At 33.3% G+C, this 27,602-nt stretch overlaps 2 protein-coding genes across 2 annotated transcripts; both read left to right on the top strand.

The window, feature by feature from the left end:
- Positions 1-1,923: 1,923 nt before the first annotated feature.
- Positions 1,924-10,185, top strand: LOC105319301 (monocarboxylate transporter 6). Its single transcript, XM_011416782.4, has 7 exons — positions 1,924-2,077; positions 4,921-5,111; positions 5,951-6,094; positions 8,814-9,170; positions 9,265-9,406; positions 9,491-9,747; positions 9,883-10,185. The coding sequence occupies exons 1-7, from the start codon at positions 2,040-2,042 to the stop codon at positions 10,053-10,055; spliced, it is 1,302 nt and encodes a 433-aa protein (XP_011415084.3). The 5' UTR covers positions 1,924-2,039; the 3' UTR covers positions 10,056-10,185.
- Positions 10,186-17,566: 7,381 nt separating this feature from the next.
- On the top strand, positions 17,567-25,743 carry LOC136273579 (monocarboxylate transporter 2-like). The gene is made up of 6 exons (XM_066078306.1): positions 17,567-17,845; positions 18,301-18,444; positions 18,548-18,907; positions 18,992-19,133; positions 20,770-21,026; positions 25,307-25,743. The coding sequence occupies exons 1-6, from the start codon at positions 17,731-17,733 to the stop codon at positions 25,480-25,482; spliced, it is 1,194 nt and encodes a 397-aa protein (XP_065934378.1). The 5' UTR covers positions 17,567-17,730; the 3' UTR covers positions 25,483-25,743.
- The last annotated feature ends 1,859 nt before the right edge of the window (positions 25,744-27,602 follow it).

The raw sequence follows: 27,602 nt of genomic DNA on the forward strand, positions 1-27,602 counted from the left end.
TTGATCGATACACATGTAAACATTACTAACAAAACCGTTGGGGTTACACGGAACAGCTGTCAAAATGACCTAGATCGTCTCTCTATAGGAGAAACGATCTGTAGAAATACTGGGCTGTTAGTAGAATAGAAATAAAGTTCTTGTTTTCATGAATGTTGCAGGATAACCTCCTCGGTCTCGAAATGTTGTTTGAAATATAAAAGCCTCGGCTAACGCCTCGGCTTTTATATTTCAAAACAACATTTCTCGACCTCGGAGGTTATTCTGCAACATTCACGAAAACTCGTACTTTATTTCTTAAATGAATGCAAGATGATGTCAGTGAATAAATTGTTGATAACTGAACAGGTAAAACATGAGATTTGATGTAACGAAATAACTTATCGTTGCATTTGGTTTTCGTATAAATGCCCTGAGTGGTAGAGTTTCTGTCTGGCCCCTGGGGTTAGGAAGGTAGGGGTTGTTGTTGTTCTAGAGCCAATATGTATACCAACCATCTTTAGTTTATCTATGAAAACATATAAACATAAAACCCATCTTGAAAGTTAACAAATATGGTACAATGTCGTTGTTGTAAGTTTTTAGGTAGGAAAGTGGTGTTTATTTATGTTTTATTTAACTCCAGAATGAAGCTTAATTAAATGCATACATGAGAATCCTCAAAAGGTCTGTGTACTCAGGTGACCGTTAAGGCCTGTTGGCCTCTTTTTGATCTATATCAAGGTTCATTGAGTTTTGTAACATTTTGTTTCCACCAGGTTTTGGATTCATGTTTCCGATGCTTCTGAGTTACAACAATGGAGCTTTCGCGGTTTTCACTCTTGAATATTTGAGGAGAAACTCGGTTGTATAGATTAAATCATCTTTAAACTCACTGGGGCATTGTTAGCAAAGTTTGGCCTGTTTTAAGTTTCTGGAACCAAAAGGCAAATTTCATCAACTCGGTAAGCAATATGTCTAGGAGAAAGGCTTGCCCTGTTGTTCAAACAGAGGACAAGACGCTCCTACGTAACAAGATGAAAAGGAAATTAGTTGGAATGTTGTAGACTTCTGTTCCTCGGGATCCAAATGAGAAGGATTCAATAAATAATAACTATAAATGACGAGTTCGACTGTAAACAGAACGTTGCATGACAAGATAATTGAATGCGCGCGCATCACATATGCTAGTATGTATATTAGTTGTGAATCAAATTCAACACTTACCAAATTCTGGTCGCAACTGCATGCATTTTCTACAATTTGCAGCTTGAGCGAAAGGTCGAGGCTGCAGTTGAGTTTACCATCGGCATCCATAAAAAATTGTTTCAGTGCATGAATGCTTTGCAAACCCCTTAACGACAAATGATCTAGATCTAGACACCAGATTTTACATATTTACGTCTAAAAACTATTCCCCTTCCTTTAGAGACGTTGCAATTATTGAATGGAGAATGAAAATCGCCAACAAAAATAATTATTATAACCTACCTACCTAGGACTTGCTATGCCCGGGGGCACATGGGGCAAGAAATAGACTCCTCCACTTGTCTCTGTCTTGAGCCACCTTCTCCAGTTCTCCCCACGTAAATTTTGTGTTCCTTCATTTCTTTTTCCACGGTCCTTCCCCAGGTGTTCTTGGGTCGACCGGGTTTCCTTTTCCCTTCTGGTATCCATCGCAAGGACCATTATTCTTTATTTTTTTTACGATACAACTTTATTAACTCTTGCTGCTCGATAAATTAAATAATAAATGTATATTCTTCCTTATGAAACTTACTTAACACATAAAAAGTATGAAAATGTTGAAATGCACGCAGTAAAGAGACTCTGATTTTGTTCTTTTAAAAGAGAATAATTTCGACAAATATAAGGAGCGGATCGAAGATCTGATTTTAATCAGATTGGCCCAAGTTGCAATGAAAGCTATTAATTGGCTTTCTTTATGCAAAATCACGGTTCGTCCTATTTATTGCTACCTTTTGTACAGGCATTTTGGATTCTTTCAAAATGAGCCTTACGTGTTTAAATATGAAAAATATTTAGTTTATTTCTTGAAAATGGTAAAAGGAAACGAACAAGCTTCAGAAATATTACGGTGAGTGTCTTCAAAATTGTCGTGATAAACGAACCAAGCTCGGTGATGTATAGAAATTCTTTTTAATGTCTTGATGTTATAAAGGATGTTATTCCTAAACATATGCTAATTTTAAACCAAGTAAACATAATAGTTATTTCATTAATTCGAGGGTTGGCTTTCACTGCATTGTGTGTTATCAACTTTGTTTGAATTTTTTAACGTGTAATTATTTCAGCCCCCTACCCCCCCCCCCCCCCCAAAAAAAAAATAACAATAAACCCCACCCCCCCCCCCCCAAAAAAAAAAACCAAGATCGGGATTTGAGGCAAATATAAATATGAACTTTATCTTTTACTTTTTTATATTTGCATCAAATCCTGATCTGTATCATATTAAACAGAGGTCATAATTAAAGTGAATATAGCAAAAAAGTTATGCATTATATATGTGGCATTTAGTCTTTAAAGGTGCATGGTCACGATTTTGGTCAAATTTTATCTTTCTGTTTTTATTATTTACAATGCTTTAGAAATGCATTTCTTATGATCAAATTAAATTTAGGTGCCAGTCGATGTGTTTTAAACAAGATACATGGCATACAATTCTTCGTCAAGTAAACAAGGCTCGTGCCCTGTTTTTGTTTACATAGGTTCAATATACCAGTAAAAAAACTTTTCAAGCTGATTTGTCTATCTTTTTATTCATTTTAAGCATAAATAAACAGTTCCTAACTATTAACACATTCGTGTGAGGTCTAAAACTGGAATTTTCACTTCAACATTCAAAATGTAAACAAAAGCTTTGTTTACATAGCGAAGAATTGTAAGCTCTGTAACTTGCTTATAACTCAACAAATGACGCTCAAATTTTGGTTGCCTATTAAAAATGCCCTACTGAAGCATTGTAAACATTAAAATCGAAAAAATAATTTTTGGCCAAAATCGTGACCATGCCCCTTTAAGTTATCAATGTAAGTTTTCTAAACATTAAACATTATTTCAATGCTTGCTTATATAAAATCAAAGTAAATGTATGCCTACATTATGAAACTTGTCTATTCCAGTAAGAGGTATTTCAATGCATGCTTAATATATTAATAATTATTTTCATACAATTGAAGTGGGCCACGCCCCCTTGACAACAATGAGCTGGAACTACTTTTATCATTACTTCCTGTTTACATTAGAGATCATATAATACATATTATATACAATCTTAAACCTTGAAAAATAAATATTTAAAAAAATTGTTTGTATTGTGCATTTAAACAATTAAGACAAAGTTTATACCAAATATATTATTGAGACAAAATTTAGATGGAACTATACTTGTTTGGTTTGTTGTCGTCTGCTAAACATGGCAGATTTTGAGATGCTGGGTGTTGGGGAGACTGTAGAGATTATAGATATTGATTGGAACATACTGCACCAATTACTGGATGGTGAATTTGATGTCTCAACATCAACAAATACAGCAGAGGAGGAGTTTGAGAGGGTTTTAAGCCCTATAAAAATAGAAGAAACAATGCTGCAAGAGCCATCCTATAGCAATATATTTAAATCTGCCAGTGATGCAGAAATTCAGGATCTTAAAGAAAGAAGACAGTCAAAAGCCACAAAATCTAACACTAAGTGGGGATTAAATTTGTTTCAAGGTAAATTTATGATTTAAATATTTAATGAAGTGCTCAAATTGAAAATATCAAGTCATCGTCACTTACATTTTGTATATCCAGATTGGGGCTTGAACCCAAATTCCCCACACAAAATGCATGGTTGCTTTAACATTAAGCTATCTGGATTTATTTACATGTAAATAAGCATGATAAATGATTTGATATGTTCAAAACAAAAAATTTCAAATTTCATTACAGAATGGAGTGTTGAGGTTCTTGGGCAACCAACCAACTTTCATTCAATTTTGGCTTAACTTATAAATTTTGAATTCATTGCTTAACGTTATAATTTAATTTTTTCACTCTTCATTGTAGATAAAAACGGTCATTTGACCTTTAAAAAGACTTAAAATTGTACAAAATTTAAATGCATAATACAAACAATTTTTTTGAATTTATTTTTCAAGGTTTAAGATTGTATATAATATGCATTATATGATTTCTAATGTAATGTGACGTCAAAGCTGACGTTGGTTAAGTGTCGTCTTACTCTTTAAAACTCCCCTGAGAAATAAAAGTATGCGAAGTATACTGTTTAATTACTTAAAAAGCATGATGTTCTTAAAATTACACATCTTATAAGCTTTTCAAAGGTTTTACTTTGATTCTCGGGAGAACGTGATGTTGGAACGTGAGGTTGGAAACCATTGGTACTTTGAATTGTGGGTCAAAATTTACTGACTCCGAAAAAATATATCGGATCAATGTGTAAACGTTTGTGACGTCACACGATTATTTTTGATTGAAAGTGTACTGAGGTGAACTTTAGAGGTAACATTGACTGTTTTTACTGTCTAAATTTGTCTTGCTGATTCTCGTGAGAGTGTGAAGTGATAAAAATTGCCATGATTACAGGGAACTACTGGGACGATTAAAACGATGCATTACTGGTCCGATTTACTGACGCCAAAAAAATCCGTTGAATGAATGTGCAACTAGTCCGAATTTTCTATTCACACACGCCTTGCCGGTAGAGCTCGCTTCGCGCCGGCGCTGCGCGCCGGCGAGCTGCGCTCGCTATAAAGCATTTTATATCGTATAAAACAAATAAATATTGAATTCATTCCTTAAATAAAAACAAAGTAAATGTATGCCTATATTGTGAAACTTGCCTATACCAGCAAGAGGTATTTTAATGCAAGCTTATAAATGTAAGCCTAAATTGTGATATAAAGCTTGCTTTCAGGAGGAGGTACTACAAGACAAAGCGGCGCTACGTGGTGTTCGCTGGCTCTGTGCTTATCCAGTTTATTGGTGTCGCCATGCCGTCCGCCATGCTGGGAATCGTCTACGTAGACATGACTAGAGAGTTCCGGGCCGAGGCCTCACAAGCCGCCTTAATGCTGTCACTGTTCAGGGGCATCGCCTTTGGAGGAGGTCTTTCTTTATCTAACAATTATACGTGTAGTATTACAATAAAAAAAATAGTTCAGAAATGAAAAATTAGGGAGGCTGGTTGTTAAAAATTTCATTGATGAAATTATGAAACTGTTTTTAACACATTTCATAAAAGATGAGAAATATTTCTTCCCTAAGACTCTGAGAGTTTTGTTTTTGTTTTTGGTAAAAATGGCAATGAGCTTGTGATTTCAACACACTCTTCAGGGTTGGTAATGGTATTTCAAAAATTTTCTTACGCAATTAAAATCTGTGTTATGATTTTTGTGCGTAGCGGTACTTTTTTGATTTACGTCCTTACTTTCCAAACTCCTTCGCGAAGGCGCTTCCCAGCTATATTTAGAGCAGTTTAATAAATTTGTATTCCTAAGTTATGAAATTAACGACGCATGAATTAATAACTTCCGCCGTTTTTGTTTTTGTATGTTAAATTTAGGTCGGTAATACATGAAGTTAAAGTTTAATTTAAGCAAATCAAACATATTTTTAGGATATATAACAGATCGGCTAATGTAAAATGGTTAAGAAAATATTAATCACCAATTCAAATAAGGATATTTTCAAACTTTAGTTATTTTTGTCAATATTAATGCTGTAATTTGAAGGCCTTGATGTTTAAAAAAATAGCAATGCAATTATTATAAACATACTGATTTGGATAAGGAGCACGTACGTTTCTCGGAAAACTGTTTTTTTTAAACAAGTGTCTGAGGTCATGATGTGAATTATAGCATTGCCAAAAGTTAGCTCTAGGTGTTTTACGTATACGCGGGGACTAAATACATGTACCTGAATTATCATCTCCTTTTCCTTTCAAGGTGTGCTTGGTGAGATGGTGATTCGACGAGTGGGGGATTTTCCCTGTATGATTGGGGGAGCTCTCGGGGGAAGCCTCACCCTCCTAGCCTCAGCCTTCGCTCCAAACATGGTCACCATTGTCGTTCTGATTGGTGTTGGTACAGGTTCGTGACGTCACCTTGTTTCCTACGATGTTGTCAATTAACGTAGCTCGCGGGTTTGCTGACGTCACAATAGGAATCGACGTAAAGAGTTGACCGTCATAGTAAACTGATAATTTTTTTTTTAAAATGACAAATGAGATATTTAGAAGTATAAAAGAAAATATTTTAAAAAGCTTATATGCGGTTTATGACTGTTTATACAGATTTATAATATCAAGTGCTGAAAATTTAAAGATTTATACATTGTCACATTTTGTTCTATAAAGATAAAGAATGAGTGTGCGTTAGAACTCTTCCATTTAAAGTCATGTTTTAAAATAGAATGTATGCATTAACTTCGCTTTTTTTTTTTTACAATTATAACTTCCGTAATCTGTACTACCGATTAAATTCTAATTCTTAAATTTCTTTTGGCTTGAGATAACTGTTTTATTCGATTACTTACTTATAATGTCAGTAGTTGCCTGGCATTTATTTTTGCATTGATTGACTCAGAGTTTCATAAAAACAAAAATAGTAATTTTCTGTATCTTTACAGCCTTACATTAATTGCATTTGATAACATTCACAATAATGTTTAATAAGCATTTACATGTTCTAAAATGTGTTAAACAGCTAGTCTTGTCAATAAATGCATTTCAATTTTGGTGTTCTAAGAAGTAATAAAATGATGACGTCAGGCTAACGTCGTAATGAAAATACAAGGTTTTGAGAAATCTTTTAAATCTTTAAAGTTTTTTTGCCAAAAATTGGCCGAGAACACATACTGATATTTTTTTATGAATTGATTCATAATTATCTCCTCTGTTTTTGTGTTGAGTATGATTAATTTCGTCTGAATCGTTTAAAAGTTTGGAGCATAGTTTTGTAAAGCGTTTCTCGGTTAAAATGTGCATTTTACTATATATTTCATTGAAATGGCGTTGCTTGATTTTATTAATGACACTGTATTTGAAACACAATAACATTATTACCGCGCAGACGAATCTTAAATAAATTTTAGAAATAAAACTATAAAACCTATGGATCACGTGGACAAATTTTCAAGGTAGGTTTTCTCACAAGCAGGTAAACCCGCGAGCTACCTTAAACTTGTCACATGTTCGGAAAAAACGTCACTTCTCGATAGTTTTATTTACCATATATATGTCTAGTTCCTATTCCCTTGGACAACCTTTAGATGCTAGTATTTGTCGATCGGATACACCTCTAGATTTATGTTTCATGGTAAGGAGGCAGGATGGTCATCCGATCTACTTAAAAGTTGTTTAGCTGTGAACTATTACTAAGTAAGGAAAAATTCCACATTATTTTGTCTTTGAATTTTAAATTTATTCCTTTATCCTTATATAAAGCTCGTCTTCCTAAACAGATTTATATAGTCTAAAAATGGCTTACACCATTTAGTCCTCTTTACAATGCAGCACAATAAACAACGAGTTATATTTCACTCAATATTTTGACGCTCAAAGGTACATGTATAGTCTGATGAAAGTTTGAAAATAATAGTTTGAAAATAATAATTGATCTATTTGTGCATTTTCAAAGTAAACATTCAAAGGTCATTCACAAGTGTTTCCGTTATTTCTCCGATTCAGTTATCAAAGGTATAGGTTTGTACGTGTATATCTATATCACAGGTCCCCTGACAAACAAACAGTTTTTTTTGTCAACCATATTTCATGAATCTACTTTTTACAATATCTCATAACTGATAACGGCCGTTTGATCTCGACAATTACGTTGAAATTATTTCCAATATACTGCTTAATTTTAAGTAAATTTGAGGTGTGATTTAATGGTCGTCGCCACTTTTAGACTTTATGATTCTTCTTTAGAAGAAGTGTTCTATATAAACATACAGTAAAACATACAAATTTCAAAGATATCAAATTTTTCAAACTTAATAATAGTTAAACGCTAAACAAATCATTTTTGAAAATTAAGGTACTATAGTCTATAGTAGATGTAACGGATAATTCATTGACCACCTAGCCTCCTTATTCATCCGGGCATTAGAAGGTAGGTGTCCATTCACCATTGGGCATACTCAATACTGTCGCTTGAACAAACTTTAAAGAGTTATTGATGACTTGTTTTGGAATAGGGTCGCAATATATTCTCTATCTTTCTTGGCGGTATTCTTTGCAATGAATTATTTAAAATGATAAATAGAAATTCATTAACTTCAATGAACTGGGTTGTTCTTCAATTAACGTGCACAGTTAAGTTTGAGTTGATAGTTCTTCAAAGTTCAATTTCCTTTCCATTAAAATCATCATACATTTATAAATTAGTCTGCAAGCTGCAGAAAAATGCAACATGCTCAGAATGCACAAACATGATTAACTGCAAAGTCCCCATAATTTTTTGATATTAAATGATAATTCTGTTTTACCTGTTGACTTCAAAACCGAATGATTATTCAGTCTTTATATCGGAATGAACCAATTATACATCATACTCCCGTAGCGGCTCGACTTCACTCTATGGAAGAGATTCCTATATATCCAAAACACAAAACTATTTTCTCAGTGTTGCTTTTTTCTTCTCTTTTTTTCATATATATATATATATATACACACACACACACACACACACACACACATATATATATATATATATATATATATATATATATATATATATATATATATATATATATATATATATATATATATATATATATATATATATATATATATATATATATATATAGGATGCGGCTGTGTGTTACCTACACTTCTTTCCTACGTGTACATCAGTCGGGCTTTTCCACCCAAAACCGCACCCAAATATCTGACCACGATGACGTTGGGGGCAGGGATAGGGTTCATGGTAGCTCCCTACATTACGGAGGTTTTGTTGTCTCATTTCGGCTGGAGGGGGACTCTAATGATGGCGAGCGGGATGTTCCTTCAGCTGGTTTTGATTGGATCCGTGATACAGGTCAATTTACCTCCACCGTCTGAGTTGCAGAAGTCCAGGGATTTCAAATGGACCGATGTAGTCGAAATCCTAAAGAACAGATCATACCTGACTTATATTACGACCATGTTATTTTTTGGATTGTTTGGTAACACTTTTTGCTTTCAAGTTATAATGATTGCAATTTTCCAAAAAAAAAAAAAAGAATTCTAGAACATTATATTGTTCAACTTTTTAAACAGGAGCTGTTGAAATATGGTTTTTGCCAGATTTTCTAGTTTCAAACAACTACACAATTCAAGATGCTGCTCTTGTGCTTACACTTAGTGGGTTCGCCAACGTCAGTGGTAGGCTAATCGCAGGAATTTTCGAATCGTGTTTTAGGTATTTATTGCGATTTAAATTTGAAATTTAAATGATTCATTTTGAATGAAACATACAGATAATCAATGTTGATGTCTGTTTAAGCCGGACAAAGATTTTATACCATTGGACCTACATCTTCATGACTCAAGCTCTGGGTCACGCAGTTTTCCCGACCTTTGTCCAGTTTTACCCCGTTCTCTGTGGGTCCTCTTTAATCTACGGAGTCTCTTTTGGTCTTATCGTGTCCCAGAGTGTTCCGGTGGTGGTCCAGGCCTTACCCCAGAGGCTAAACTCCATAGGAATAGCGATGGAGTTCACAGTCTACGGGTTATCTACAGTTCTTGGGGGCTTTGTCTGCGGTCAGCATTTTTTAAATTATCATGAAACTGCAACAGATATAAATTAATGGATTATTAAAAAATGATCCAATAGTAAATTTTAAATTTGAAGAATTTGAAAATATTTTTTGTAAACTGTGTTTTTTTCATCTGCAGGAGTGATCCGTGACGTCACAGGAGGATTTGAGGGGGTGTTTTACGTTGCTTCCTTTGCTACCATATTTTGTTCTTGTTTGTGTTTTACATTGTTCATCGCAGACAAAACATGCACGAGGAAGACCTTCAGAAAGGATCATATAAATAAAATTTCCGTTATTTCACATCTCTAAAACAAGGTGCTTTTTTGTAACCTCTGATTGTACGTGTCCATTTGTGGACAGAATAGTGGCAATCAACGAAGTTTTTTTAATTAACGAATACTCGGTCGTCCATTAATGATACAATTTCAAAATCATATCAGGAATGGTCCAAAATGACATCCACTAATGATATAAGATAAAAAACGCAGAACAAGTGCATCATTGATTATGAATAATGTAAGATTTTTATTGCATTCGTGGACACGGATTTCGGTCATCAATGATACAATTGTGTATGAAATAGTACAATTATAATATCATTCATTTTGCATGTCCCTTTGTCTTTTTCTCTGTTGGCTGAAAGTAGTATTCTAAGGAATATTCATCGATTTCTACTTTGCTTTTCCAATTACTTTGGTTTAATAAAGTATAATCATGCTTATAAGAACAATGAATTCTTAGGTATACGCGGCTACTACTATGTTAATTAGGTATAAATAATTTGGTGTTGTACAAAAAAGATACCCGAAAAATCGTAATATTTAATTAATAATGAATCATTTTCTGAACATTATGAGGTAATCAAATACTATAGGGCGTGATCAAATCCGATAGAGCCCTTCGGGTTTCATTGGATTTGATCACCCTCGACCATATTTCATATTCAAAGAGTGTTTCCGTATTTCTTAACAACAAAACATTCTTTGAGTATTATGAGGTGATCAAATACGATCGGAAGTGATCAAATCCATTGAAACCTTGGACTTTTTGAAAAATTTGATCACATTCGATCGTATTTGATTACCTCACAATTATCAAAGAATGATTCCTTGTTTCTTCTATTTTTATAATGTTCAGCAATTACACGATTAAATATTGAATAAGCCATTGATGAAATGTACTGGTCTATATATCACAAGATCAATTCGTACTGTTATCACGATTAGAATTTATATGATCAAAGTTTTATCACAGTATTGTGAATAATTTTGTAACGGTATTGTGAATAGATTTGTAGCATTTCCTTTCGTTAATTTAAAATAAGCATATAATATTATTTTATTACTTATATCATTAGTGGGTGTGAATCCTGGACCATTAATGATAAAAAAATTAGTTTGTATCGTTAATGGACAGCTAGATAGTAAGTAAATGACATATATCATTGATGGTCAGGACTCAAACCCCTAATGCAGTAGTACAGTATATCATTAGTTGATACTGTATCATTCGACTTGACTGTGGCGCTTGCATGTCCTCATTTTCAGATAATGATATGCATTTTATTTCGTACATGTATATGATTTACATATCCATAAGTCAAAATGTTACAGGTGGTGTGTACTAGATGCATTTAATATAGTAACTGTTAATTAGAAATGTAAATTATCAAAATTTTTATTGTCTATTACTTGTTCTTGGCCAAACATTGTGGATAATAATGATTAAAAACCATCTTAATTGAAAAAGACAATAAAAATTGGGCAAATGACACGATTTCAATAATGCCAAAGCATATAAATTTTGTATTTAGAATTCTAGTTGGAACCCCGAAAAATCTGCTGACTTGTTTATCTTTACAATGGATAAGTTTCTTAGTACCTAATCATAAGTAATTATTTTGATCATAAATTTTGGTTTGATAACTTCCAACTTAGTAAAGCTGGGATATATTTAACAGAAAAGACCAGTTTCAGATTAATTAAATCTACATTATTTAATAAAGCCTTTTATAAATTTCACGTTGGCTTGACGCTCCAGGGCAGGGGAATGTGACTTACTTAGTATATGTTGGATGGAATACTCGTTTCCTGTATGATGTTAAGGTTAATAGTAAGAAACTTACACAAACCATCCTAACGTGACTTCAATTTTTTATAGCTTTCATTAAATAGAAAACAACCCTGACCTCTCTTACCTTTATGTACCTAATTTATCTATCCATTAACATTCTACACGTAATTACATCAAGGTGTTTTTCTCGCTCGAATGTATCTAGAGTTTCCTTGACTTTTGAGCAACCTTCATATTTATTTCTAATATGAAGATCAAGTCATTTCAGAGATAGAAAATAAATCATCTAGTGATCTTTTTTTCTTAGTGAAAAGTGTCAGCTGTGGCAACGCACTTTTAAAAAATTACGCACGTCAACAGTGCGTCAAACGCACGTTGAACACTTACTTCCATTTACTTTAGAGATAGAGATAGAAAAAACACGTTTGAAGCAAAGGATTTAAACAGTGTTCCTGTTTATAATTTTCATTACACATAAACAATAAAAAAATTTAATGCAATTAAAACTTATGTCAACACAATAAGTGCAAAAAGGTATGAATTTTAAATTTAAAATTTACACTTCATATCATCTTATGTACTTTGCCAAATAAACTTTCTCTGATTCTCATAAAGATAATTTTGATGCGATTATAAAAGAGGTCTAGTTAAAAAGTTATTTAAGGTCAGACGACACGTTCCTCGATAATCTTTTTTGTATCTCCTCGTAATAAAGAGTTCCAATAAAAAATATTAATTTTATAATTACTTTAGAAATCATCAAAATTTACTTAGATATGGTTATATGTCGTGATGGTCGAGTGGTTAGAACAGTGACCGCTCACTGTCAGAAGCGTACAGGTTCTAGAGATCGTGAGTTCAAATCCCCGCCCCGACGGAGATATAGTTCTAATACAGTGAATTTCGCTCTGGTGTAGAGGTATTTATTCTTATATCAGCAATTCAAGTGTATTTTCAAGAAGATTATATAGGAAATTGCATACTCTTGTATTTTGCAGAAATGCCCGGTAAGGTACCCTAATTTTTTGCAAGAAAGCTTGTCAAAGTAGTAGTAAACCATTAACAAATTCCTGGAAAAAGTTATCTAAAATTGAGGAACGTGTCGTCTGACCTTAAAAAAACATGATGTTTGAACTCATGCAAATCAGATTCAGGCCGTCATCCTATCACAATTGAAGAATCTTTATTTTCAATAGATCTCAAACTTCTTATTTTGAATTTTGAACTTCTCCTTTCGTAAGAGTTCACCCAATTAGTGGGTCACTCGTAGACTTTATATGTATTGTATCAGAGCCCTCGCTCTCTTCTTTGAGAGAGTGAACACTAATTGGGCTGATGGCTGTCTCCAAGTCTGAGAAAACAGATGCAAGAAACACAAGTCGGTAGGTCTTGCAAGATTTATATTGATTTGGTATTTTTAACAAAATATCACAATTTTTCGCAATTTTTCAATTTCTTTACATGTGAAATATTTAGCTATAAAAATGTTGATAGATATAATTAATAATACTGTTCTTTCGCAAATATAATTAATAATACTGTTTTTTCGCAAATATCCAATATCTTTACAAGCGAAATATTTTATGGGTGCGTTATAGAAAAGGTGTATGGGTATTGCTAATACTGTTCTTTGCCGATTTACAATCTTAAGGCAGGAGTATTTTCTGGTTTTCGACTTGTCAAACGTAAATTTGATTAATTGTTCATTAAATCAAGATGAAAGGAAATTAGAATAGTATATTTTTTGCCCTTTTTCATTATTATACAACTTGGCATAGAAAAAGTAATCAATGTTTAGAATCTAACAAGGACTATATTTTTGGCGTAATATTGGCGTAGGAAAATATCACATGTTTCGCAATTCACAATTGCTGCAGATTAATGAGCCTGTTTTAGCATTTTAAAAACAATAACATTAATGTTGGATTTTTTTTTACTAATGTGAACTAATGATATGATCCTTGGGTTTCTGAATATGTTTTAAAAATATGATTTGCCTATCAAATTACAATTTATAAGCTTTTTAAAGCGCCCATTCTATACATTGATTTTTGTTAAAAATTCACTAAAATCAGTTTTTCTCTCTTACTAAATGGTCAATTTATTAGCTTTTCTGTCAATTTATAATCAGTTTTTCTCTCTTATTAAATGGTCAATTTATTAACTTTTCTGTTAATTTATATCTTTATATAAAGTCTTCATTATACATAAAAATCAGAAATATTTTATTATTGGAAGCATAAAAAAATAATCAAAATTTCTTCAAAATTAAAAAAATTAGAGGAAATGCGGGCTAAGTTATATCAGTTTTAGTGTTATTATTTATCCCAATTTTGTAGTATAAGCTGATAGACATTCTGAAAGTCTATTATTTCATTAAAGAATAGAACTTTCAAATCTTAAACAAATGACTACAGAACTACAAAGAGCTTCACTTATTTTTATCATCCTTAACGTTGAGGAAAAAGGTAATGACCTTGACCTGACCTTTATGCAAAAAAGGTCAAATTTGATTAAACTGATAGAATCATTTGGTTATATAATCCGTTTGACTGTGTCAAAATTCATGAATTTCTTATTATAAGAAGAATGTTTGACAACGAAAAGACTCCTTCCTGAAGTGAAGAATTATAATTTGTCATGTAATAATTTTTCAATTTTCATTGAAAATTAGTCAATGACAATATTGTAAACGCGCAAAAAAGTTAAAAAGGATATTCCTGATACAAATGTGGCTTCAGATCTGTATCCCTATTAAAAAAATTCAGGTTGTCGGTCGTAAATCTGTAGCTCTAGGAGAAAATTCGGATTGACCGGCCGAAATGTTACAGTTCCTCACATACAAAAAAAAGAAAGAACTAAAAGTGCTCTAGGTTTGGATTTATTAACTTAATTTTCCGAAACAGTTTGTACCGATATTCAATATAAAACAAATATTTGGACATTGCACTGATGATAATATCAATTTACTTGCCTTCGGGATTCTTATAAACACCATCATCAGGTCTGTAAAGAGAAGAAGGGTAGTTTCTTTCACTTGCATGTAAAAATGGTGAGGTTTGATCAGCATTCGTCCATAAGATTTTTCTCCAGAGCGATAGCCACAGAAATGCAGCAAATGATACCTGAACAAAATTAACAAAGATTTTATTAAGCTTTGGCAAGGTGCATCGTATTTCCGAACATGGTTTAATAAGAAAAATAATTTTGCTGGTTTTTTTTCAAAATTATTTGTTTTAGTCACCAAGAACACGATCTTTTGATATTGTTGTAATTTTGATGTTGAATTATCTTAATACAAAGCAATGATTCCGTTTAGTTTTGTTTTTTGTTTTGTTTTGATTTTTTGGAGGGTTTGGTTCAGAACAATGTAATGAAATTTTTGTTTCATATTTTTCTACACATCGTGTTACAAACATTGATCTTGCATGTCTTTTTTCTGTCTTAAGGACAGCACCTGTGATAATTCATCATACAAAAAAATAAAAAAAATATAAATAAACACAAACAAACAAAACAAAAAACAACTAAGTTAAGGAGGTCGTTGAAGTATAGACTTTGATATTGACAAGTACTGCTTTTTAGGAACACTTATCCTGTAAAGGAGACTTTTTTAAACAGCAAGGATTTATCAAAAAAAAATTTTTCGGATTTTGGTAAATGATATAAATCTCACGGATTACAAAATATAATTTTCAGAATGTTATTTCATATTTTCCCTGCTTTAGTATAGTCTGTCCTTAGTTACCGTATCGTTTACATTTTGCTTAATGTGTTCCGTATTCATGAATATCTTTTTGTCATTAATGAGAATGAAAAAAATTGGTTTGAAACTTTCTGTATACCTTCATGACATGTGAAGTAGGAAACTACATACCTGTATATGTAGTGTCCAATTTTGATATTATAGATTCGTCAAAAAATGACTCGTATTTGCGATTGAATTAAAAAAAAATTATTGTTCTGAACGGGATGCCCATTTCTAGTGCAAAAAGGGTCCCTCCCGCCTCCTCATTTTCCAGGATTTTCATGGTTTTTAAAAAATTTATGTGTCTACATTGCTGTGTGATCACATGTACTGAAATCAGTCACCGCTTTAACATCGGAAGGTATTTTGCATCCTGCGATTGAATAAGTTGTTAACAACTTTAACCTATTTTTTTTTTTAGATCTAACTTGAATTCCATTGGCGTTTTCAATAATACTGTCTTCATGTTTATAATTTTATCGCAAAAGTGACACTACTTTTGTATCAACTCAAGCATTAGTATGCAAACAAGGATACGTTCGACAACTACATTCTTATACAATACGTATGAATGTCGCCTACCTATGGATTAAATATGATTAAATTGCTCCATATTTGACACAACGTAAAAGAAATTTGATTTAATGCCTATGGGTTTTATGAACCGATTTATCAGATGTGTTTCAGATAAAAAAAACGTTAACCCAATTTAAAGTTCTCCGAAATCAATGTTCACCATCTGTTGTTACCAATCACCACATATTTGTTTCACACCCCCCCCCCCCCCCCCGTAAAATTAAGTTTCAAGATTATCTTTCATGGTGGTGGGCGGGGGCCACATATTCAGAACCCACATGATGCGATAAATACAGGTAGCACATCTTCGGGCCATTTAGTATAAGGTCTCTAAGATACACAAATCAAGCCTTATTTTGTCTTAAAAACGAAAAGAAACATCTAAAATACAGGTATATCAATCGCAGTGTACCAATAGGTAAAAAACCCAGAGTATAGACCTTTGCAAATTCCAAATCATTAACTCGTCATTCCAAAAAAGATTGTAAAAATAATAAATATAAAATATAAAGTGTGGAATAAATGATTTTTTTTGGGGGGGGGGGGGGGGGGTCAATGATCGTGGGTAGCCAATGTTTTTCTGGTTTGTAGGGACGTAATTTCGTTGGTAGTGTAATCGGGATGATTTTGGTAAATATTCTTAAAAATGCCTGTGTATATGTTCGTAAGGATAAAAATTCGTTGGAGCTACCCACGAAAGCCATGAACATTGGTTTCCTACGACTAATGATGATTCCAGAATATATACTGTAGCTTAATAAGACAAAGCAGAGAAAACTTTGCACTTTTTCAATAAAAAGCTGGGTTGATTTTTTTCTATCGGTAATGTGACCTGTCTATTTCGTTGCTGGCCACTCAGTCATGGCTCTTTGAAATCAACAAGATTTGTCTGGACTACGCAATCGGTGAATATTTCGCTTGAAACCAGCGTCATTTTTAACTTGTTTTTGACGCAAGAAATATTGATAGTTACATCCTACTGAAAGTTCAAGGCCTTGTTAAAATGGTTCCCTTGTTAAAATGGTTTTTCCCTTTTTTAGAGATTTTATGAGAGATTTTCTTTATCCGCCAAATTGAATTGCCATTTTGACAAAATTAACGCCATTTTCGTGACAACCAATACATTTTTTTTTCCAGACTTGACATAACTTATAAAAAAATAATTAAAATGATTGCTGATTTATGATGTTGTGTCGGTATTTATTTTATCGATTTTTAAATTTATTTTTTCGATTGAAGAGACTATGAAATTCGACCGTCTGTCATTTTGACCTATTTACCACCATTTTTTAATATTAGCATATTTTGCCGGCCTTTACACACCTTCGAAATGATAAAACACTATGTTGAACCAATTTATGATCGTTTGTTTCCTCCATTTTAATGGTTTAATTGATGTTATTTCATTGCCGTTTATGTTTAATCCCATTGTTGATTTAAGTGTTATTTCAATGTTGTTTAAGAGTTATTTCATTGTCGTTTCAGTGTTATTTCAGTTTTATTTATTTCCACAGAGATCACTACGACCGATCCTACAAGCCATATGTGGTGTTTGTGTGTTCCACTCTGATCATCTTCATCATAATCATGCCGTCTTCACTACTAGGGATTATCTACGTAGAAATCATGAGAGAATTCCAATCGAGTGCCTCCGAGGCGGCCCTGATGCAATCTCTGTTCCGGGGAATTTCTTTCGGAGGAGGTCAGGCCCTTCAATTTTAAAAGCAATACGAGTTGTTGTTGGGTTTTTTTGGTTTTTTTTTTAGAATTTGTTTTCCTGCTTTTATGATAAGTGTAAAAGTAACCTCTGTGATAAATAAAATTTAGACAAATCAATAAATGGTACCAGAAGAAAGATTTCTCTGCTATGGATTATACAGCCAACCCTTTTTACAGGACGGCAATGCATGTCATGTTTTTTTTTCAATCTGGGCCTCTAAACATGCAGCTTTTCCACAAAAATATAAATAACAGAAGCGTTTAAACCATATCTAAACCAATCTTTTTTACCATTCTAGTTGTAAATTATATGTTCACAATAAGAATTTCTGAAATAAAAATTGCAGCTGATTTTGTCTTAGGTTTTATTTCCACCAGTCTCAGAAAGCATCTTAAAATCTAATATGGAAATAAATAAATTTTGTTTGACTTTTACAGGTGCGTTTGGTGGAGTGGTGATCCGGTGGGCGGGGGAGTTTCCGTGCATGATGGTGGGCTCTATAGTTGGATGCCTTTGTTTTGGTGCTGCTGCTTTCGCTGAAAATTTGATCACAGTTGTTCTTTTGATTGGAGTCGGTGCAGGTAGGACCCCCCCCCCCCCGGCCCTAAACAATAAATAATCTATTATTTGGTTCATCCCCAATAGTAAATACTATAAAAAGTGTCTTTTTTATTCTAAACATAGGTAGCGCCTTTGTGTTCCCTTTACTGTTGAGTTTTACCAACATCGGACAGGCGTTCCCTGCATCAACCGCGTCAAAGTTCATGAGCTTTATAACGATGGGTGGAGGTCTGGCAATGATAGTGACCCCATATATAACCAATCTCCTGATCGGCCATTTTGGTTGGAGGGGGGCTTTCTTAATGTTCTCTGGATTTTTCTTTCATCTTATTCCTCTTGGGGTGGCGGTTAAGCTGAACTTTCCCCCGGCAGACGAGAAGCGGGATGAGTCAAAGAAGTTCCAGTGCAGCGATCAAACGGCAGTCTTCAAATACGGAGGCTTCGTCGTTATTTCGATGCAAATGGTACTCTACGGAATGTTTGGTGAGAATTTACGATTACAATAGAAATATGTCCATGTAATAATATTAATGAGCATACATTTACAGTTGAAATTTTTCGTCTTAGGTTACGTTGAGCCCTGGTTTCTCCCCGACTACTTGCTCAGCAAAGGCTACACTAAAGATGACGCCGCTCTCTTGCTGACCATCATAGGAGTTGCCAGTTTGGTTGGGCGAGTTCTCGCGGGATTGCTTGATCCTTTTTTTCGGTAAGCATGATATAGCCATACCTTTATATCAGTATCCAACTGTTTAAGGTGGTATGGTACACCTCCATGTTTGGACTACTATTTTTAAATAAACAATAAAAGCAAGTGTAATTTGATATCTAGTTTCTTTCATTAAATTGTCACCTAACAGGGTAGCGCATCGGTTAGAGGGTTCACTACGAATCTGTTAATCATGAGCTCGAATCCCGCTAGAGATTTTTAAACTTTTACCTTTCCAAAAACTTTGAAAACGTAATTTTTGGTTAAATGTTGTAAAAGTTAAGAATTCTAAACCAGTGAAAGTATTTTAATTGTGATGTACTTAATTATGTGAAACCCACGGTACTGGTAAGTAATACCAAATGAAAACGGAACAAAACAAACTGAAATCCAGACACATAAAAATCTGTAATCATTGTAGAACGTTTTGCTGTATCGCACTGTTATACCATCGCACGTCATGCGCTAATCACACTTTGTCGCAGAGCATGCAGTGACAGCATGGCCTTCAGAAAACGGAGTGTATTTTAAAGAAACTGATAAAACAATGTTGCTCTAGTCTTTCTTGGATGCACTTTGTATGAACGACACACCTGGTCGATGTGTACGCGAAGTAAGGCAGCACAACATATATATGTGCAAGATAATGCGGATACCTTGTGAATTCTTTCAAAACAATATACCCATTCTTATTTGTTATTGATTGTCTCGGTAGTTTTATTCATTTCTTTTTACAAGCATATTACTGTAATCCTTAGGTCATGCATTTAGCTGTTTCGAAACTCGTGCAATCTGAATGCCTCGATCGGAAAGCTTTTCGACCGGTATATATACCCCAGTGGCAGTTGAGGAGCGGTCGAAACTTTTAAGGCGAAAAAATACTTCTATGAATTCATGTCAGCTTTGATATCGACAAACAACTGTCCTACTAGTACAACCCTAAGTCATTTCACTTTCAAATTTTCCTCTCTCTTGTCGAACAAAACCGATTTTCGAACTATAATCTTTTTACTGTTTAATCAAACTAATGTTCATGCATTTTGAAAAATTAATTTCTTTTCCTCATCTTAAGTCGAACAGAAATAGTTTATTTGCTTTTAGGGGGGTGTACAGTCATCTTGTACATTTAAGGATAAAATGTAAACATTTGTTGAACTGACTTGTTTCTGCCAAAAACTGACCAAAACCGTCAAAAGATATTAAAAACACAGTACATATGTGGTTTTATCAGTTGGTTTGCATGTAATTTACACTTGTGACTGCGTAGTAAAGACTAAGATTGAAGATTTATTTGAAAAATCTTTAAAAATATTAAAGGTGTTCATTGGTGTCCATTCTACAACCGTTTGTTGAGAAAAAAGGTTGAATCTTGCACATTTATATTGTAGAATGGTATTAAAATACTTGTATGTGATTAGCAAAGGCCTTATTCTGTACTAGTATGCATAATTTTCACACGAAACAACACGTAAAACCTCATCTTAATTGCGTTAATTGTATCTTTTGACAGCAGTTTTGGTCAGTTTTTGGCATAAACAAGTCAGTTTAAAACGTTTACATTTTGGTCCACATATGTATACGATGACCGTAGGTCACCCTTAATAAACCGTTTTTAACTCTTTTTTCTTAACTTTAGCCGAACAAAGATAATATACCACTGGAGTTACATGTTTGTGGTGGTTGCCTTGGGTCACGCGGCCTTCCCCTTCTTCGTGTCTGTGTACCCCGTCCTGGTGGTAGCCTCGGTGGTGTTCGGTCTACAGTTTGGCCTGTTCATCTCCCAGATGAGCCCAATAACATACCAGACGCTACCCTGGAATCTCTACCCCACAGGAATCGCCACCGTGTTCACTCTGTATGGAGGATTCGCCGTAGTAGGCGGTTACATCTGTGGTAAGTATAAGGACTTGAAAACTCGTACACTATTACCGCAGTGTCTTTTTCTTGTATGATTTAAGTAAGTTGACGTTAATCTGAAAAAGTTCAGATTTAAAAAAAAATATTTATACATGTATTTGCAAATATGCTGCCTTATATGAACAAATAGAATAGCGAAAACGTTCAGTTCTGTATGAACTTTTTCATGACGTCAAATGATCATAGAACCTTTTTATCGCTTGCCGCTTAGATTATTGTAAACATAAATTCACGGTAATTAAAAAAATATTAACAATTTGACTTTTACAAATGTAAATACAAGCAATTAACAGCAATGTTAAAAAGTTCACCGGGATATGAACTCAGTTGGTAGGTGATCAAATCTTCTTAGAAGCCCTTCAGGCTTCCCAGGATTGATCACGCGACCAACCAAGTTCATTTAAGGATTTATTTGTTTTATACGATATAAAATGGTTTGGGACAGTTTACGCTTTATAAACCGCTAAGCGCTTTATAAAAAAGCGTAAACTGTTTCAAACTATTCTATATCGTAATAATTTAATTCTGGTTGTAACGCGGCATTTGATTTGATAGATAAAGAAAGTGAGCGCACAAGCTGGTAAGTTTGCAGGAATCCTCGACACGAATCAATTGGGATTTAAATGTCTATAACCTCGAAAGGCTATGTACAGGTTTCAAATAAAATATATTATGTTGAGAGTCGAAGTACATGGTTATTCTGGTTATTAAAAACTCACAAAGCTTTCAAAAAATGGCAATGAGAGGTAAACCAATAACTAGTTGGAAATGTTAATGCAAACATATTTTAATGAAGTTATAATTGTGTATATCCTAAAAAACTAGTAATAAGAAAAGATTTTTTTTATAGTGTTCATACAGCAGATCTAGAAATCAATAATAACAAATTAAAATATACCGGTATGTTATAATTCAACATCATGTTATAATAACAAACATTTAATAAGACAAAAAAGTTTAATTTAAAAAAAAAAAGACCACCAGTTGGATTTGAACCCAAAACACTGAAAGTATGTATTCACTAATCCAAGACGAAACCACTGAGCCATGCGAGACTTGTCAATATGTGCTCTATAAAGTACTGTTTGAAACAACACTGTCATATCAATGGACTTTGATTTTTATCCCTTAAAAAATAATTTGAAAAAGTACATAATTAGTCATCTCTGGGTCATCTCTCCATCTTTTTTTAAAAAGCGACATTTTAAATGTTGAAATATGTTATCTTTACACGTTTCAAATTTGTGGAGAGAAGACCCAGAGACAACAAAATCATTTTAAAACAGTTGTAAATAAGTAGGATTTTGCATGAATTGCATCCTGTTGCTATATTTAGACCCATATTATGATAAAACCTTTTGATTTTCAAATATTTTTCCACTCATTCCACATCCAACAGAAACCAAATAACGGTTATAATTCGAAAAATATTCATAATTAATTGATGAAATTTTCACTCTGCTTGTGCGCCCAGATTCCTGCCGAATCTACATCTTAAGCGCCCACATTCTTTAGTTAATTTGGATAACCTGATTTGCACCTCACAATGCACCAACGTCAAAAACGTACTAATCCGCTTGACGTTACGTTTGAATTTTGAACAGATTAATATAATTTTTTTAAGTAACCGCTCTCAATTTGTACAGTAAGTTACAGAAAATTAAATCTAAGGAATAAACTCAATGTCTACCCAAGTTATGCTCGTATAACCTGGGTTTGAGCAATTTACGCTTTTTTATAATCGCGGATTATAAAGCGTAAACTGCCCCAACTCAGGTTATACTTGGGTAGACATTGAGTTCATTTCTCAATCATTTAATTCTGAATGTAACACCTCATTTGATTGGCTAAACAAATTCATATATATCGTATAACATAACTTGCCTACGTCACAATACGACGCGCGTGCGAAACGTATTATTCCGCTTGACGTTACGTTTAAATTTTGTACAAATTAACATATTTTAACTAATTGATGGGCCTTATTATATAATTTAAATAGTAGAAAATTAAATAATTAAGGAATGAATTCAATATTTATTTGTTTTATACGATATAAAATGGTTTGGGGCAGTTTACGCTTTATAAACCGCGAAGCGGTTTATAAAAAAGCGTAAACTGTTTCAAACCATTTTATATCGTATAAAACTAATAAATATTGAATTCATTGCTTATAATTTAATTTTTTACTCTGCATTGTAGATGAAAACGGTCATTTGACCTTTAAAATGACGTAAAATTGTACAAAATTCAAACGTAACGTCAGGCGTATTGATACGTTTTTGACGTTATTCCTACTATGACGTAGGCAACATTCTTTATACGATATAAAATAATTTTTTAGCCAATCAGAAAGCGCGTTACAATCACAATTAAATTATTAAGGAATAAATTTAATTTCTACTTATGTTATACGAGTATAACATAACTTGGAACAGTTTACGCTTTTTTATAAACCGCTTCGCGGTTTATAAAGCGTAAACTGCCCCAAGTTATGTTATATTGTTTAACATAGGTAGAAATTATATTCATTCCTTAAATAAAACTAATAAATATTGAATTCATTGCTTATAATTTATTTTTTTTATTCCTCGTTTTAGATAAAAACGGTCATTTGACCTTTAAAATGACGTAAAATTGTACAAAATTCAAAAATAGCGTCAGGCGTATTGATACGTTTTTGACGTTAGTCTTACTATGACGTAGGCAGCTTTATACGATATTAATTATTTTTCAGCCAATCAGAAAGCGCGTTACGACCAGAATTAAATTATATACCGATGAACGTTTTTATTTGCTATTTATTTCTTAATGTATGGATACAGGTCTATTAAGCAAAATATGGGAACTATTTATTTTACTATTTCTAAATTAATAAGGTTTCCAAAAATTGATACATTGCAAAATATTCAATGGGGAAAATGATAATTAGCCGTTCACAGGATTTGTGACCAACCAAGTTCATATCCCGGTGGACTTATAACATGCTATGTTTTTTTTAATAAAGAGAGTATTGAAAACACAATAATTATAAAAGACATTTTTCAGTTAGGTCTAAATAAAGAAACAATAAACTACGTAGTTGTGCTTTTTATGCGCTATCTATTAAAAGAAAAGCTTGTGCCAAGTATTTACAATCCCCGCCACGTCAAAAAAAATCGTCAACTTGAACGTTAACTTTATCTTATATTCTTTTGTATGATATATTTGTGACGTCACAGGCAAATATGATTACGTGTTCTACGTATCATCTCTTGCGTCAATGGTTTGTGGGTTTGGGAGCATTCTACTCTACGCTGTGGATAAAGCGAGACACAAGGATGGCGATTCACCACTGGACAAGACCATAGAAATATCTGTGATTACTAAACCTTAACACGTTAGCGTCTAAATGATATGAATACAAGTACATATAACGTCATCTCATATACGTCACTGTTGATGACCTCGTTTTCATGGTACCACACCCTTTGTCGTAATCATTATTTTATGTGTCGTTTTTAGCTTTTTTATAATCCGCTTCGCGGATTATAAAGCGTAAACTGCCCCAACTCAGGTTATACTTGTATAACTTGGGTAGACATTGAGTAAGGTAGGAAATGATATTACTAATCATATAGAACAATTTGAGAAAAAAAGCTATTGTAGTATTTTTTTAAACAGCTTTGATGTGCGGAAAATGACAGTTTCCTCTATATTCCTATAGTAAATGTACCTCTATTTTGAGATGGTCCCTAAAAAGAACCAGACGGTCGATTTTCATGAACGTTCGCAAATAAACTAGAGTTGGTTTATATTACATATGGTTAAAAAATAAAGAGTTATGCTATTGTAGTTTTTCCGCAAAAAAACCCAAATCGGCCTCCTTAAATGTATGGATACAGGTCTATTAAGCAAAATATGGGAACTATTTATTTTACTATTTCTAAATTAATAAGGTTTCCAAAAATTGATACAATGCAAAATATTCAATGGGGAAAATGATAATTAGCCGTTCACAGGATTTGTGACCAACCAAGTTCATATCCCGGTGGACTTATAACATGCTATGTTTTTTTTTAATAAAGAGAGTATTGAAAACACAAGAATTATAAAAGAAATTTTTCAGTTAGGTCTAAATAAAGAAACAATAAACTACGTAGTTGTGCTTTTTATGAGCTATCTATTAAAAAACGCTTGTGCCAAGTATTTACAATCCCCGCCACGTCAAAAAAATCGTCAACTTGAACGTTAACTTTATCTTATATTCTTTGTAGGATATATTTGTGACGTCACAGGCAAATATGATTACGTGTTCTACGTATCATCTCTTGCGTCAATGGTTTGTGGGTTTGGAAGCATTCTACTCTACGCTGTGGATAAAGCGAGACACAAGGATGGCGATTCACCACTGGACAAGACCATAGAAATATCTGTGATTACTAAACCTTAACACGTTAGCGTCTAAATGATATGAATACAAGTACATATAACGTCATCTCATATACGTCACTGTTGATGACCTCGTTTTCATGGTACCACACCCTTTGTCGTAATCATTATTTTATGTGTCGTTTTTAGCTCACATGAGCACTTTTTGTTCGGCGTCAGTCCGTCCGTCTGTCTGTAAACTTTTTACATTTTCTTCTTCTTCTTCTTCAGAACCACTTGGCCAATTTCAACCAAACTTTGAACAAAGCATCTTCATTAGGTGAAGGGGTTCAATATAGCATTGAATCATGATTTTTTAAGTATACACTCTCATAACTGCAGCGGTGTGTGCATACAAATTGAGTAACGCGCGTTAGCGCGTTATGAAAATTTGTATGCACACACCGCTGCAGTTATGAGAGTGTATACTTAAAAAAATCATGATTTAATGCTTATATTTAAATTTTTTAACTTCTTGCCTTGTCTGCAAATGTGATTCATACCTTAAAATTCCTATCTTATCCTAAGGGTAAGTTAAAGCCACAAGCGTGAACTTTGATTTTCGCTTGTGACGTTGCAGTTTACAGCGTTCAACGTTTGTGACGTCATAATAAAACTCGTCAATTTGACCTTTGACTACTTGTTGCATTTAGAGGCATTTGAAGATCACAGAATTTAATGGAAAAACACAGTAGAATGTAAATGGAAATGAGTAGGAATTATTGAAAAGGGTGAAATTGGGAATTATTAAAAAAGGTGACTGCACATAAGCCGAATTTTGGATCTTTTTCGGTCACTACTGAAAATTTTGGCTATGATTTTATTACGCAAACCAATGTTTATATTTTCAACCACGTGTTGAGTGGTTGAATACGAACGATAACTCTGTTCTGAATATCCTTGTTTGATTAAGATAACCGCTAGACGATGAAATCGGACATACATTTTAAAAGATTTTCATGTTTTAACGTAAATCAAACTAGGATGTGATACGAAAAACGACCAGTACTTACGTATTTTGGGAATATTATCAGTACACTTATACTTCCGCTCAAAATTTCACAGGAACTGAACAAATCTCGGGGAAGTCTCGTGAACTTTCATTCCAGCACCTCTGGATTTATTGCATACTTAGCAACGATAAGGAAAACATTTCGAACACATTCGCAGGGTAGACAAAATTAACTGGTGTTAGAAATCACGTGAATTATATTATTAAACAGGAATATATACCGTTTACAACAGAGAACGCGAGCATGAGAAGAAACTGTTTTTCCCCTTTGTTTAACGATGAACGCATGTTTGTCTATTGATCTGCTTTTGACATCAATTTATACGCATAAATATACAATTACCATTAAATGAAGAACAAATCAAGACAAAATTACGCTGACTAAATATTAAATCTGTAAAAAGTAGGAGTCTTCATTACTCTATGGAGGATCAAGAAAGTGTAATGACCCCTATCTATGAAAACGACTTCGTACTTTGTAAATATGAACTTTATATCAATGTAATTACATAAAGTTGCAGTTAAGACGTCGACATTGGCAATCCTACATTTAAAAATTTTTGTCGCAATTTTTAACAAGAGGCCCATGGGCCACATCGCTCACCTGAACAGCAGTTCCTTGTAACATTACATTTCGTAGCATATGCTTTTTCTATTTTAAACATTGAACCCCTTTCTGGGGACCCAGTTATGGTCCGAGGTTTATGGTTGGCTTGAACAACATAAAAAGTAACATAGGAATGAAAATATGTAGCACTGCGGTGGGACCGCACGTACACAACCTGAAAAACTGAACGTAGAAGAGTTCCACTTCAAGAGGAATAACTCTCAGACTGTACAGAACATCAAGAAAGATAACTCTTGGTTCCACTACATTAGAGTTTACACAATTTGAGGATCCTTGCATAGTAATCTCACAAACTGTAGCATTATAGTTCTCGAGAAAAACTTTTTAAAAACATTTTCAATATATCTTTCTATGTTAAACTTTGAACCCCTCTTGGGGCCACAGTATTAGTCCAGTGCTAAAGTTTTTATTATTTGGAATCTACATTATTTAAGGATGCTTGCATAGTTATCTCACAAGCTGAAGCATTATAGTTCCCAAGAAAAAGATTTTTCAACATTTT

The sequence above is a fragment of the Magallana gigas genome, chromosome 3 (assembly GCF_963853765.1).
Source record: "Magallana gigas chromosome 3, xbMagGiga1.1, whole genome shotgun sequence".
NCBI lineage: Eukaryota > Metazoa > Mollusca > Bivalvia > Ostreida > Ostreidae > Magallana > Magallana gigas.

Excerpts from the sequence above, each read along its gene's own strand:
- LOC136273579 (XM_066078306.1), top strand. The coding sequence starts at position 17,731 with ATGCCGTCTTCACTACTAGGGATTATCTACGTAGAAATCATGAGAGAA. Across the intron at positions 18,445-18,547 it reads TTTGATTGGAGTCGGTGCAG|GTAGCGCCTTTGTGTTCCCT; the intron begins GTAGGACCCCCC and ends TTCTAAACATAG. Across the intron at positions 21,027-25,306 it reads AGTAGGCGGTTACATCTGTG|GATATATTTGTGACGTCACA; the intron begins GTAAGTATAAGG and ends TATTCTTTGTAG.
- LOC105319301 (XM_011416782.4), top strand. The coding sequence starts at position 2,040 with ATGGTAAAAGGAAACGAACAAGCTTCAGAAATATTACG. Across the intron at positions 5,112-5,950 it reads GGGCATCGCCTTTGGAGGAG|GTGTGCTTGGTGAGATGGTG; the intron begins GTCTTTCTTTAT and ends TTTCCTTTCAAG. Across the intron at positions 9,748-9,882 it reads TCTTGGGGGCTTTGTCTGCG|GAGTGATCCGTGACGTCACA; the intron begins GTCAGCATTTTT and ends TTTCATCTGCAG.